We start from the raw sequence: 15760 nt of genomic DNA on the forward strand, positions 1-15760 counted from the left end.
CCTCCTGGACCCCAATCCTCCACCCTGGGTTAAGCCCAGAGCTCTTCCCACACTCCAGACTCCTTGGCTCAAGACCAGAGCCTGCATCCCAACCCTCTATCCCAGCCTGGTGAAAGTGAGTGAGGATGGGGGAGTAAGGAGGATGGAGTGAGCAAGGTGAGGCCTCAGAAAGGGGTGGAGCAAGGGAAGGGCCTCCAAGAAGAGGCGGAAAGGAAGTGGGGCAAGGGTATTTGTGTTTGAGGTAGATCTTACATTTCACTTAAACCGAAGAAGTGATCTTGTGATTATAAAGGCTGGAGACCATTGATATATGGTGAACTATTGATTAGTACAGATGTTTCAGGGCTTTGTGGCTTCCTATTTTCTCCACTGTGGAAAAACACAAGTGAACTCCTAGGCAGGAATGAGTTCTGTGTACAGCAAAAGTGGAGGACAAGGTGAGAGAGAAGTGAAAATACTTTTATGTAGAATAATTTACAGTTTACTCCTAAAGCACTTAAGCTACAGAACTTACAAGTGAAGTGTTTTAGACACAAATTGCTTCATTCAGTCTATGCCACCAGATTTAAGACAAAAAGTGATAGCTATGTGATATCACAAGGCAGTGTTATATAATCGGGATAGCCATCTTTTCTTTTCTTTTCTTTTCTTTTCTTTTCTTTTCTTTTCTTTTCTTTTCTTTTCTTTTCTTTTCTTTTCTTTTCTTTAAAACAGTGCTTTCGTGGGCCTGAATATAATATGCTTCCTTAAATGTCAGGTATATTGTACAAATATTACTGTTAATAAAAAAAGACTAGTGTTCCCCAAGGTTTCCAATATTGTTTACATCAATGGTTTTAGTCTGGCTCTTACTACATTTAAAAGGCAGAAGTGCAGCAGAGTTAGCTCCTCGGGGAAGCGTGAGTGGGGACTGCTTAGTCCCAGCTTGCACCATCCCATGGAGCTAACCCTGCTACAGCTCTGCAGCAGGGGTAGCAAGCACTCCCCTTCTTATCAACTAATCAAGTACTCAATTAGTTGATTATCCACATGGCTTTTTCATAAACAAAGTAAGGAAATGCTCTCTATATAAAAATACTGCAAAATGAATGCATAAATTATTGAAAAAATATACTCAGATGAAGTTCTTATGAAGTGGGTCTTTCCCGCAAAAGCTCATGATACTATATATTTTTGTTATTCTGTAAGATGTCACAGGACTACTCGTTTTTAAACTTACAGACTAATATGACTATCCCTCTGATACTTAGAAATAGAGATCAGTGTTTGCTGTCAAACTGGGTAGATGTATCTAGTGGGGTCCATTTGGGTCTCTCCCAGGACTGATACTGTAAATATTTCCTGTAATTACTTATCTAATGGAGGGGAGACTATGCTTATAAAATCTGTAGATGGCGCAAAGTCCAGAGAGGTTGGAAGCACTTCAGAGAACGGGATTGGAATTTAAAACAATATTAAAATCTATAGAATTGGCCTCTAATAGTCAACAAGATGAAATGCAGTAAAGAGAAGCACTCATTTTGCCAAAAAAAAAAGAAAAAAAATCAAATGCACAACTATCAAATTGGGGAATAATAGGTTAAGCATTAGTACTACAGAAAAGGATCTGGGGGTAATAGTGGATCACACATTAAATTGATCAAACCCCCAACATTTTAAAAATCATGACAATTTTGACCATATAAGTGGTTATGTCATGTGATAGTGAGTGATGAAAGTTTACTTGACAGCAAGCAACTGGGTTAATTCCTTAACTGTTCAGTTCCAGATTTTTAGTGTCTGTGTTTTTTATACTGTTTGTTTTGGGTTTCAGTGAGACTCCATTAAAATATATTTTCAACCTTAATACTTTGTTTTTAAAATGATTTTTGTTTATGAATAGAAAGAGGGGTTAATTTTGAGGTGGAACAAAAAGTGTTGTAGATTTTCTTTGTTTTTTTGGAAAATCCTATTAAGCAAAGTAGGTCAGCAGATGAGGTAAATGAGAGCTAATCTGCTAATCAGAGATTCATGACCGTGGACTTGAGGAAAATGGCCATGTCCAGTTTTTAAGACACAGAACTATAAATATAAGATTGTTGTATTTAGTAGACAAGGTTTCCAAGAGGATTAGTAAACAGAAGTCTGAAAAAATGTTTTATTTATCAGAAATATGCTTTCATAAACATATTTTTAAAGATTGCTGATTATTCTTAAGAGATTTGGTTTGGATAAGCCTTAAAAACTTCAGATAGAAATTGGAGTCTTGTTGACTCGTCCCCCTCTTTGTCTATACCACTGTACTTTCCTTTAGAGTTTGCCTGACTATGAATCTTACTGCATGATTCATCTATTTTGGTACTCTTGCAGCTTCAATAAATCTTCCACAAGTTTTGAGACTTATGTGGTAAAAGGTGCACCAGAATGTTCATGAGCTAATAGATGGGGAGCCAGTTATAGATGGGGAGCCAGTTGTAGAATAATTAAAATTGTCATGACTGCTAAGCACGGCTGTGCTCTTCTAATGACTGGGGAAGATGGGTAATGAGATCCTGTTAAAGAATTTTTTTAAAGGTTGGGTTGAGGTTGTACCTGAAGATTGGCTTGGGCCTTTTGAGAGAACCTGTTAATTCTTAATAATGAGTTATGAAACAGATTTGTAAGTGTGAATAATGTATTGTGACTTGGTAAAGAAGTGCAGAAAAAATTGCTTTCTTTGAATGCTGAACTCTGAATTAAAAAAATGTATTTCTAAAGGTGTTTTGTGTCTCTTTCTTTAGAAAGCATCTGACATTATCTCACCTGCCCGCCGCATGGCAGTGTCCCCAACTCCTGGCAGCAGCAACCCTCCCCTCGGCCATGGCCCCAAATCCAAGCATCAGCTGCCCACCCGCCTGTGGCTGCAGCCCCAACCTCTAGTAGTCCCCAGTCTTCCTGTCCGCCACCCATCCGCAGTGTCAACCCCCAGCAGTAGCCACCCATTACGCAGCCATGGCCCCAACCCCTGGTGGTAGCAGCCTGCCTGCCCGCCTGCCACCAGGCCATGGGCGTAACCCCCAGCAGTAGCCACCCCCCATGCAGCCACGGCCCCAACTCCCAGCGGCGACAGCATCCCACCCGCCACTCAGCTCAGCTCTGTCAGGGTTGTTCTCCACTCTGACGCTCTGAGACCTTAAATACCTTGTCTCCTATAGACTCTGCTTACAAAAAACCTCCCTGGAGTCACAGATGCACTGGCTCTGAGGGAAAAAAAACAAAAACCAAGAAGTTGCCACCATCAAGTGATTTCACCCTAAAAATTAGGAGGGAACACTTGAATTCCTTCTTCATGGGTACCCCAAGCTTGAAAAAAGAAAAGAGAGACATAAGCTGCAGTCTCTGGTAGCTGACCACCTAATCTTAGGCAAATACACAGATAGACCCCCCTCCCCTCCCATTACTTTCCAGTTCACAGGAATCAAATCATCACCTTAAAAAGTGATTTGTAATAACAAACAAAAGATAAACTTGATAAAGCGTACTTGTTTGCTGGGTGTACAGAGCAACTAAGTAAAACAAATTAAAACACAGAAAATCTCTGGGAACAGCTCTTAGATAGTGAATGGGAAGGGAAGGGCATAGATTCATACAGAGAAGTTTAAACCAAACAACCAAAATAAAAAAAAATACCCTGATTGCGACTAGATACATTTTTTCCCTCTACTCACGATACATTCTGATCTGTACTTCAGGGTCTAGTTCACTCCCATGTCCAATATTTCTTTTAGGCATGATAATTATGAACCCTGTGTCTGCACTCTCCAGCCCTTTTCTTAGAAATCTCCACAAAGGAAGAACAGACCAGGTATCTATATCCAATTCAAATTTCAGTACTGTATCCCCATTGGTTCTTCTGACTCCTTACCAACACCCTTGCTAGTTACCTGAGTTTAATCCCTTAGCCACTGGGCCCTGGCCCCAGCTCCAGTCCTGGGGAGTAGGGGACAGAAGAGAGCTGCCAGCCTAAGTCCCCACTCACACATCCAAAAGCAGCAGCTTACCTACCTCTAAGCGTGGCTCTGCTTAGTGGGTGGGAATAAAATTCCCTATGCTCACCTGTGCAAGAGTGCATTCTAGAGGGAACTTAGGTGAATAGTTCCCAGGTTCCCCTCAACCTTTCCCACACCACTATAGAGTCTATCCCTGAGAGTAGCTACCAGGACTACGAAGGGGTTTCACCCCAAGCAGTGGACTAGCAGATGATGCTGTAACCTTTGCATCTAGTAAAGGGTTGGAGGCTGTATGGAGGATCACAGCAAGCCTCGGAGGCAAACACTAACAGCCAGAAAGCACAGGATCTTTGGGGCACAGCCAGAGCTTTGCCATAGTAGCAAAAAAAAATCTAAATTTGGCTGGTATGGTATATTTTAAAATATATAGAAATGCTAATCTAAAATGTAGAAGAATAGAGAATCAAGCTGCTTCACTTTTTTCAAGGAAGAGTTGTGGGAGAAGAATAATCCTTATGATCTTGCAGACAGTGACTTCTAAAAAGATAAAAGATTTTTAATTACATGATAGTGCTTTATGGATTATAGGCATTCTGTCAATCTAATAAAGTCTCTGAATGTGAGAAATTTTGTTATTGGCCTCCTAATTTTGCAGTTTGAGAGTTGTCTTGAAGGTGAGAAAAAATTGAATATTAAGACTTTCACTTTCACAGAACTTTTAACAATTGACAGAAGCGAATACTTGATGCAGTTATTGTTTTTTCTTCATCAAATGGGTTCTGCATACATGTTTCCTTCCTCTTTCTCAACTAGTCCCCTAATAATTTCTGAAGCTTTTCATTAGCCTTGTTGTAATATTTCTAGTAATCAGTTAAACCTGTCTGCACACTTGAGCTGTGTTACAATAGCCTGATCAAGGAAGAAAAATGTTCAGAGAACTTTTCTTTAAAGACTTAATGATTCCTTGTTTGAGGTGCTTAAAAGGTATATTCATCAGTCTGAGCAGAATGTATGGACAAACAATAGATTTTAAAGTATTTTGTGGCTTCATTTAATTTAAGATTGAATTATGGATTATTTCTTTTGGGTCATAAAAATATTTCTCACCTATTTTGACAGGTGAAAAAATAGCCAATTATTTTAACTTGTGACGCTACCTCCACGATTGTTAGTAGAAGAAGGGACTGCATGCAGTCTTGCAAGATAAATCTGTGTTGGTATTTGTAAAGGACCCTTGTTTAGCATATCTACAAGTGTACAAACTGAAAAATTTGACAGCAGCTTCATCTAAATTGTCCCTAATGGAGTTGCATTTTTATTTTTATATGTATTTTATTTTTGACTCTTTTGGTTTGTTTTACTTCTGACTGCAGCCCAAGATAATTGTTTCATCTGTCCCCAAAGGAAATTATCAACCAAATGTCGCTCTGCCATTTACGAACCCAGCTCTACATGTGGCCTACAACACCAATTTAAACATTTAGTCATTAGGGAGCTACAAATAGGAGGAAGCTTGGTTCTCCTAGTTTTACTTTTCCAGGTGACTAAATGTTTATATTTTGGAAAACAACTCAAGAAAGTATATGTTTGTGACCAACCAGTAAACATGCCTTTTCCTTTTAATCACTGAAATCTAAATCTCATCTTCACAAAGCTTTCTGGAAAAAAATACCTTCCATTTGTAGTTTAAGACAGTTATCTCTTCGTGGACACTAACTGCAAATATATCATAAGCTTTTTCTCTTTGGGTATGTCTAGACTACAGGCTTTTGTCGACAGATACTGTCGACAAAGCCTCTGTTGATAAAGAGTGCCTGGACTATAGCCAGTTCTGTCGACAAAGCAAGCCGTTTTTTCGACAGAGTGCCTAGACGCTCTCTTTTGAAAAAACACAGTGTGGATGCAATAGCGCCTTTTGTCGACAGAACTCTGTTGACAAAAGGCGTTATTCCTCCTAGAATGAGGTTTACCACCATTGACAAAACTGTTGCGTTCTGTCAACTTACTGTTGGTTTTCTCTGTATTTGTGACAAACAGTTTGAAATGCTGCTTTTTCCTTCATGCTGCCTCCACAGAAGCATGTACCTCACTACATAGCCAGGGAATTTTTACAAACAGCAGTTAGCAGATAGAGGCGCGTGCCAGTGTTCCATTTTCAGATTAGATAGTATAAAATAGAAAAGAGAACCATGAAGATTTAATATCCTTTGTGATTTTACTCTAGTTATAGAGCCTCTAATACATAATTGTATGCATGATTGAGAGAGAGAGGGAGGAATGTCCTCCTGGAGCCACAGGATGAGATGAAAGGTCTTTGGCAGTATCCCAAGAGTTCAAGTACTCCTGGAATTTACATACTTCAGAATTTCATATGAAGTTACGCCATTTAAGTGATTTCTTAACTTTTGGAGGAGTGGCTCCTTTGTTTGTTCCTCGCAGAGTATAACAGTATTGAATAATACTGGCTATTGAACCCAGGATATCCGTAGAAAGTTTACACCGGTAGAACCTCTTGCATATAAAAGAGCTATTTTTGTTATTTCCACATGTAGAAATAACAAAAATAGCACTTTTCTCCCCTTTTCATTGCACATTTTATTTCAAACTGCCATGTGTCCAACATCTATGTATTATTTGAAGTTTGAATCCTAAGCTGTTTCAGTTATTATTAGACTTTTGTGAGTTTCATACAAAGGTATTTGAACTTTTCTCTCCAAATCAACATAGTGAACGTTTTCCTTTTGCTTAAGAGTAATGTCTGGTCTATATCCCTGGGCAAGTTAGTTATACCAATCTAGCACTCCTGTGTAGAGAGCACAGTCTAGACAATATAGCTGCTACCTCTCTAGGAGGTAATTAGCCACTCTAATAGGTGACATCTTTTCCATCTGCCTAGAGTGTCTTCATTATAGCATGACAGCGGTGCAGTTACATCAGTAGGGCTGGACTGATGCAGCATTTTAAGAACTTGTACTAAGCTTGTCAGTTTTCATGCCTAAAGGAAGTTTGTTGTTGAAACTTAAAAGGGGTTGAAAATAAAATTAATAGGACTATTGGTAACCTTAAGCCTTTATATTGGAAAGTTTTTATGCACACATTTATCTTTATGCATTTGCCATTTACATCTTTCTTCATAGTGAGTCTTGAAGACTGTGGTGAATGTAATAGAAAAAATTTTTCACTGATACTTCCTTTTTTGTCTGTTAAGGACACAGAAAGCAGATCAGACTTTGAAGATCTGGACCTTTATGCAACTTCTCGAGAGCAACGGTTTCGTATATTTGCCAGTTTAGAATTTGAAGGCCAATTATATATGACCCCATATGATTTCATTCAGTCTGTTACAAGTGATGCACCCAAAAGTAAGTAGGAAGAAGTTCCTGTATTAAATTTGATGATGCATGTTATCATGCAACTTGTTTTAGGTTACTATTTCTGTTTTATGTAAGTGAAAAGAAAGTGTTGAGAATCCAAAGGAGAATGGAGAATTCCAGACGTTTATTTTATTGGCATCCAGGTTTGTAGGGTTTCTCATACTGTTTGCCCTTAAATTAAAGCCAATTTTGTAATTCCTTTTTAATCTCTTAGAAGTCTTTAGTTAAACATTTTGGCTGTGTCTAGACTGGCAAGTTTTTCCGCAAAATCATCTGCTTTTGCGGAAAAATGTGCCAGCTGTCTACACTGGCCGCTTGAATTTCCGCTCCCGTTCGGGCAAAAGTCTTTTTCCGAAAAACTTTTGCGCAAAAGGGCCAGTGTAGACAGCAGAGATTTGTTTTCCGCAAAAAAGCCCCGATCGCGAAAATGGCCATCGGGGCTTTTTTGCGGAAAAGCGCGTCTAGATTTGCCACGAACGCTTTTCCGCAAAAAGTGCTTTTGCGGAAAAGCATCCTGCCAATCTAGATGCGCTTTTCTGAAAATGCTATTAACAGAAAACTTTTCCGTTAAAAGCAATTCCGGAAAATCATGTTTTGTCTAATAGGTAGGCATGCAAGATTTGAAGTTCATTTGTACAGACAGATTCAATTCCAGTTTCTTTTTTAATTAACTATTACTGCTCTAGAACCCTTTTCATAGAATCATAGAATACTAGGACTGAAACGGACCTCGAAAGATCATCGAGTCCAGTTCCCTGCCCTCATGGCAGGACCAAATACTGTCTAGACCATCCCTGATAGACATTTATCTAACATACTCTTAAATATCTCCAGAGATGGTGATTCCACAACCTCCCTGGGCAATTTATTCCAGTGTTTGACCACCCTGACAGTTAGGAACTTTTTCCTAATGTCCAACCTAAACCTCCCTTGCTTCAGTTTAAGCCCATTGCTTCTTATTCTATCCTCAGAGGCCAAGATGAACAAGTTTTCTCCCTCCTTCTCATGACACCCTTTTAGATATCTGAAAACTGCTATCATTTCCCCCCTTAATCTTCTCTTTTCTAAACTAAACAAACCCAATTCCTTCAGCCTTTCCTCATAGGTCATATTCTCTAGACCTTTAATCATTCTCGTTGCTCTTCTCTGGACCCTCTCCAATTTCTCCATATCTTTCTTGAAATGCGGTGCCCAGAACTGTACAGAATACTCCAATTGAGGCCTAACCAGCGCAGAGTAGAGCGGAAGAATGACTTCTCGTGTCTTGCTTACAACACACCTGTTAATACATCCCAGAATCATGTTTGCTTTCTTTGCAACAGCATCACACTGCTGACTCATATTAAACTTGTGGTCCACTATAACCCCTAGATCCCTTTCTGCGGTACTTCTTCCCAGACTGTTGCTTCCTATTCTGTATGTGTGAAACTGATTGTTCCTTCCTAAGTGGAGCACTTTGCATTTGTCTTTATTAAACTTCATCCTATTTATCTCAGACCGTTTATCCAATTTTTCCAGATCAGTCTAGACAGTGGTTTTTCCCTGTTTACTGTCTGAGACAACTTTGTATAGCAGTTTTTCCCATTTTTTTAATCTATTTTATTTTTATGGTTTACTCCTTTCAAGATTGTGTAAGGCATCTCATGATTGAAGAGCAAATAATATTCTGTACAAGAACCCCAGACACTAGGGCTGTGTCTACACTGGCACCCTTTTCCGGAAAAGGGATGCTAATGAGACACTTCGGAATTGCAAATGCCGCGGGGGATTTAAATATCCCCCGCGGTATTTGCATGAACATGGCTGCCGCTTTTTTCCGGCTCGGGGTTTTGCCGGAGAAAAGCACCAGTCTAGACGGGATCTTGCGGGAAAGCTTTGTGACTCTTTACACAACTTTGGGAGACTGGGCCTGAGGTTCCTTTATGTGCTCTGCGTTGTGTGTCAGTGGGCACATCTAGACTTGCTTTCACTTTTGAAAGAGGATATGCAAATTCGGCACAAGTTTGCATATCTTCTTCAAATTGCATTTTCGAAAGATCCTCTTTCGAAAATGAAAGTAGTTTGGATGCCTTTTTTTCGGAAAAAAAACCCTTTCTCGGAAAAAAAAATGCGTAAACCACCTTTTTTTTTTTTTTTTTTTTTTTTAGGAAAAGCTTTTTTTTTTTTTTTCCAAAAAAGTTTTTTTCGAAAAAACTGCACCCAGACTACTTTCATTTTCATAAGATCCTCTTTCAAAAATGCGATTGGAAGAAGATATGCAAATATTCTCGTTCGAAAGTGAAAGCAAGTCTAGACATGCCCAGTATGTATGCACCTTAGACCAGACCCACTCAGACAAACCCCCATGAACTAGGGTTGCCAGGTGTCCGGTTTTCTACCGGACAGTCCAGTATTTGCACCGTCTATACGGTAGAAAAATTCAGAAAATACCGGACATGTGCAATGTCCAGTATTTTCTGAATTCCCGACTGGGCACTGGACAGAAGCCTGGCAGGGGCAGGGAAGTGACTGGGAGGCAGGGCCACGATTGGTGCTAGGAGCCTGTGATCATGTGCAAAAGCCAGGGGCGAGGGCTGGGACTCCCAGCCACTCCCCCCGCCCTGCTTCTGCCTGCGACCAGAGGCTCCCAGAACCAATCGCAGCTCCGCCTCTCAGCTGGGAGCCTCTGGCTGTGTGCAGAAGCTGGGTGGGGGCTTGGACTCCCAGCCACTCCCCCCGCTTGGCTTCTAGCAACTCGAGGGAATGCCTGCCTGGGGCGTGGCCCTTTGGACTCCAGCTGTGGTCAGTGGCTGCACCCCTCCTCCTGCCACCAGCTCCACTTCCTGACCCCCCTTCCTCCAGGCCCCCCCGTCCAGCCCCACAGCCCCCGACCCTCCCCAGCTCTGCTTCCTGGCCCCCCTAACCCTAACCCCCCCCGTTTCTCCCGGCCAGCCCTGCGCGCGCCCCCCCAACTCTGCTTCACGCCCTCCCTCCCGACTAGCCCCACGACCCCCAGACCCCACCCTCGCCAGCTCTGCTTCCTACCCAGCCCCTCTTCCTCCCCTCCCACCCCCCCGGCCCATGATCAAGTGTGTCCTGTTTTTTGGCAGGGTCTACCTGGTAACCCTACCAGGAACAGACTTTATTCTGTAAAGAACATAGAACAGGGTTACAGTTTAGCAGCCTCCTCTCTGTTTGCAACCTATGTGCTCCCAACTCAGTTAGTGCTGAGACTACTGGGAGAGCAGAGGGTATATTGTACAACATAGCCCCCCTTACAAACATGTTCTAGCTCCCATAGTAATTAATCCCCACAACAAACAAGCCCATGTTCTTGTGTCACTTAAACTCTTTTCAGGGTGTTCTATAAGCCCTTTTTGGTCCTACCTGTAAAGAACATTGAACAGTTCAACAGCCTCCTTTCTGCTTGTAGCCTACGTGCTCTTAGCTCAGTCAGGCCACGTCTACACTATAGAGAAGATCAAAGCTACCACAGTCGAACTTCCAGGGTTCGAACTAGCGGGTCTAGTGAAGACACACTAATTCAAACTGAAAGGGTGTTGCTGTCTAGGGATGTTAAATTGTGTATAATCAGATAATTGACTAGTCAATGGAATATTCATCGACGAGTCAATTAGTCGATAAGCAGGGGAAACTGTGTAGCCACAGTGGGGTTAGCGCCCTGTCCTGGGAGCTAACCCTGCTGCTGCTCTGCCTTTTTAAAATATTAAGAGCCACCAGGCTCTTAATACATTTAAAAAGCAGAAGCACAGTGGGTGGATCAGGCGTGAGCTGGGACAGCTGATTCCCGGCTTGCACCTGGTTCCCTTCACTGTGCTTCAACCTTTTAAATGTATTAAGAGCCCAACTGGGGTTGGACCAGACACGAGCTGGGATTCAGCTGATTACTGGCTTGCCTGGTCCCCCGCTATGCCTCTCCATCCTGCACTCCTCCTCCTCCCCCCCCCCCCATGGAGATGGTGCTGGGGGAAACTGGCTTTTAAGCCGTGTTCCCATTGACCTCCCACAGTGTGGATTGTGCCAATTTTGATTTAAGATACTTCAGCTCCCGCTACGTTAATTATGTTGAGTTGCGTATCTTAATTCAAACTTATCCCCTACTGTAGACCTAGCCTCAGTGCTGAGATCCTGCTGGGGCACAGAGGAAACATCCTGGCAGGAAATTCTCCCAACATGCTACAGTTTATAGTCTACAACTTGTAATTCTAAGGGCTGCTCCTAAAGCACACTGGACCTTGAGCTACATTTGTATTATTGTGATGCCTATGATCCCTAATCTTGGATCACTGCTCCATGGTGCTAGGCATTGTACGAGCACATAGCAATCTTATCTGTTTTGATTTTCTGGCTCTTAAACTAGGAATAATCTGGTGGCAACATTCACAATTTATAGGAAAAGTGAATGTGCTGTGTAGCTCAGGAGTGATGTATGATCACCGATTTAAGTTGTTAGAGTCCTCCTTTCTAAAGTCAACAGTACAAAGAGTGCTGAAACCATCACCAGAGAACTGGCAAAACCGGTTAATGCAGATTAAGTAGAGCTTGAAGATTCTGTGCAGACCACAACATCCTTCCTTTTTCTCTCAGTAGCAACCACACAAAAGAAGTTGCAGCTGTCTGAATCAAGTGATATCAAAACTGCTACAACTCTTGAATTTTGCAGTGTTGTTGTAACCATGTTAGTCCAGAATATTAGATACACAAAGTTTGTGAGCTTTGTCTAAATTTGAAAGTTTGTATGTGTCTTTCACTAACAGAAGGTTGTCAAATAAAATATATTTCCTTATCTCCATGACAACTTTTGAAGAAAGATATAATATCCTTCCATTAATGAGGACTACATTGATGGAATACCTTCTGCTTCCCAGCAGAAAATAGCCCATAGATCCCCACCCATTGTCAAGAACCACCACATCAATTGAACTTCAAAATCTTTGACATTTTGATCCATGAAGCAATATTTAACTATTTCTTTCTTTCCCTTTCCCTGATTTAGGGTAAATAAATTGGAGCCCCTTTCACAATGCAGATATGCCAGTCATCCCAAACTTTCAGTAATCCTTCCAATTTGTACATGAAACCACGTTATTAATTCAGACAGAAATCTACTAATTTTGCAAGCACATGCACTTATAGAAATATTTTTAAGACAGAGAGACAGAGACAGCACCTCTTGGGTCTAACATGCCAAATAATGCTGTGGGCACAGGATGCATCATTCTGTTCTGCTCCTGTGGCATATGTACAAATTATGTAGTGACAGCCTGGTAGAAAGCAAACTACGGTGATTTTAAATGGGTTCAAGCACTGTTGGATTCACCATCCAAGCCACAGGCTGTATGTTACGCTGTGTGGACCTTGCTGGACTACAGGAAGACATTCTAGGTACCTAGAATGAGCCTGCAGGGTCCATAAAAGGCAGCTAGGACTCAACAAGCAGACAGGCATTGGTGGTGAATCCACTTCCTCAAGTCCACTGACAATTACTGCACAGACCTTCACTACACAGTCTGTAGAGGGGAGAAGCTGCAGGAGCAAGCAGCAACGGGGGAGCGAAAGAGAGGAAACAATGACAGAAATCAGAAGAGGAGAAGGATCATCCCAGGAAAAGGAGACATGGGCCCAGAACTAGTCAAGATAATAAAGAGCTCTAGGAGGCATAGAAGTGCAATGCAAGTCAGTAGAGCAATGTGGAGTTGGACCCAAGCTCCTAAGGAAGAAGAGCCTGATTTCTCCAGGGGGAAGCTAGGAGAAGGGAGAGGTCCAAGCAAGCTCCCTAATTCCTCTCTACTTTTTAAATAAACATCCAGAAAAGTCTCAGAGCAAGGTTGGCATCTCTGACAACATCAAGTGTCAGCTCTACATCAGAATTTAGGCTATGTTTCCTCTACCACTTTAAAGGCCTCACTTTATATAAAGCCACCCACTTGCAGTACCACTTTCAGATACTCTTTCCACAGCATAGCAATAACACAATAGAGCACATGTACTATACCTTAGACATCTGTTGCACCTCCAGATCTCTCAAACAGCTGACTTTCAGTTAGTCATCCTGGGAGTTGAGTATTTTGGAGAGACACTAATTATACAATACACTACTAAATTCCTGCCATTTCTAATTAAAGCATGCTTCAGATTTGCATCCTCCGCAGTATAAATCATATAAGGAAAATAGAACATCAGAGAAAACATGGGAAGAAGATCACCAGACAATCTGGTACAATAAGCAACGAGCTACAACACATGGACCCAAAATAGATCACAAGGATTTCTTCCTCAGCATAAGATAATTAGTAAATAAGAGCTTGATCTTCCTGCTGCTATCAATCTGCTTAGATGTGATAAATTGACCTCCAAGATGCTCCCCCCAACTCTGAAACATCTCCAGGATGAGAAGCGTAGCTGGAGTAGACAGGAGACCAACCCCCTCCAACCTTATTGTGTGGAAGACACCATGGTAAGAACTATAAAATCATGAGTATAATGCACACCTATGTATAATACGCACCCTACCTTTTCAATGTCAGAATCATGGAAAAAACTGCTATGTATAATGTGCACCCCGACTTTGACCCAGAAAAAATCGGAAAAAAGTGCACATTATACTCGAGATTTTACAGTATGTCAACTTCAGCTATGCTATTTGCCAGTGGAACAGGGATGACTGATGCCTGCACGAGAGAGGGGGTAAGGAGGGCCATCCACAAGGGCAGGAGGAACCCTATTTAGCACTAAAAATTTTAACAGGACATGGCGGGAGTGTGCACCTTCTGAATGCTACCACAAGTCAAGTCACCTATGCAGTGGAAGGACTACATGAATGTCAGATCTTTCTGATTTCCAGCTTCTGATTCCATGAATATTTGAGTACTAATCTTTTACTGCCTCATTTGCTGTGTGACTTTGGATGTGCCACTGATTTGCTATGTGGAATACAGCTGTTGTTTCTGGATATATTTCCTCTTCTGTAAGATGAATTAATATTTCATAGCGCTGTTATGAGTATTTAATTAATTACATTTTTTATAAAGCTGTGACGTAAAGTAATAAAGTAGATGTAAAGTAATAAATTATTTGTGTTATTTTTACTGTTGTCATTTTAAAGAGATTGCTAGCTGTCTGTCCTGTTTTATTAACTATAGAATGACATAGAAAGATACCTTTTTGAAGCAAAGATTGAATTTTTAAATAAAATCATGCCTTGCATTTAAAAAAAATTGTTTGCTTTAAACTTGTTATGAATTTTCATCTCTAAGGGCTGTTCATACAGTGGTGCCTCTATTTTATGGAGAACGTGGGAAGGCAGAACTCATACTTAAACTTCCAGCAGATGAACACTAGAAGAGCCTTGAGTTTTGTCAGAAAGCAAAGTTCCCTTTGAAGAGGAATAGTAGTAGCTGTTTACTTTTGCTGCATAGAAAAGCTAATAATACTAGACCTGGTGAGATTTCTGGTAAAATAAATACAGCTATTGTGATTGATTTACCCTGGAAATCTTATAAGCACTGCTAAAGTCAAGAGTGTGGTTGCTTCCTTTTTGATTAAACAGTGACTGAACATTGGATAATAGGGTGGTAAAAGTGTGAAGTATTTTTCATAATTAAACTTTTAACTTTAGACAGTCATAATAGAATTATAGTATAAAACCAAAGCTATGCTTAACTTTAAAATTATACCCCTATATTTGTAGTAAAGAATTGGATTTATGAAATAAATCATAGTATATTATATGAATGGTAGAAGGGAGAACAGCAAAATAGAGACAATGGATTTCAGGAAAGCAGATTGTAGTACACTTAGAGAGCTAGTAGGTAAGGTCCCATGGGAAGCAAGACTAAGAGGAAAAACAACTGACAAGAATTGGAAGTTTTTTAAAGGGACATTATTAAGGGGGCCCAAAAGCAAACTATTCTACTGCATAGAAAAGATACAAAGTATGGCAGGAGACTACCTTGGATCAACCTGGAGATCTTACATGATTTAAAAATAAAAAAGAAGTCGGATAAAAAGTGGAAACAAGGTCAAATTACAAAGGATATTGCAAACAACACAAGTATGCAGGGGCAAGATTAGAAAGGCAAAGGCACAGAATGAGTTAAATCTAGCTAGAGACATAAAGGGTAACAAGAAGACGTTCTACAAGTTTATTAAAAGCAAGAGGAAGACCAAGGACAGGGTAGGCCCATTGCTCAATGAAGAGGGAGAAAGAATTACAGGAAACTTGGAAATGGCAAAAGGTGCTGAATGACTTCATTTCAGTTTTCATCAGGAAGATGGATGGTGACAGGTTGCCTTACATAGGGAATGCTAGTGGAAATAGGGTAGGTTTAGAAGTTAAAATAAAATAAAAAACAAGTTAAAAATTACTTAGAAAAATTAGCTGTCTGCAAGTCACCAAGGCCTGACGAAATGCATCCT

The 15760-nt window shown here is 40.8% G+C and overlaps 1 protein-coding gene across 10 annotated transcripts in view; it reads left to right on the plus strand.

Annotated features, from left to right (window-relative positions):
* The window catches only part of MICU3 (mitochondrial calcium uptake 3), a 104154-nt gene that overhangs the window by 16628 nt on the left and 71766 nt on the right, over positions 1–15760 (plus strand). For all 10 annotated transcript variants that reach the window (XR_016349410.1, XM_089777879.1, XM_075930351.2 and 7 more), the window contains exon 2: positions 7177–7330. Coding sequence is in view for 9 of the 10 variants with exons in the window: in XM_089777879.1 (XP_089634005.1) it covers positions 7177–7330 (154 nt within the window). In the remaining variant the exon portion in view is untranslated. The remainder of the gene's footprint in view (positions 1–7176; positions 7331–15760) is intronic.

The sequence above is a fragment of the Pelodiscus sinensis genome, chromosome 4 (genome assembly GCF_052426305.1).
Source record: "Pelodiscus sinensis isolate ZL-2025 chromosome 4, ASM5242630v1, whole genome shotgun sequence".
In the NCBI taxonomy this organism is placed as follows: Eukaryota; Metazoa; Chordata; order Testudines; family Trionychidae; genus Pelodiscus; species Pelodiscus sinensis.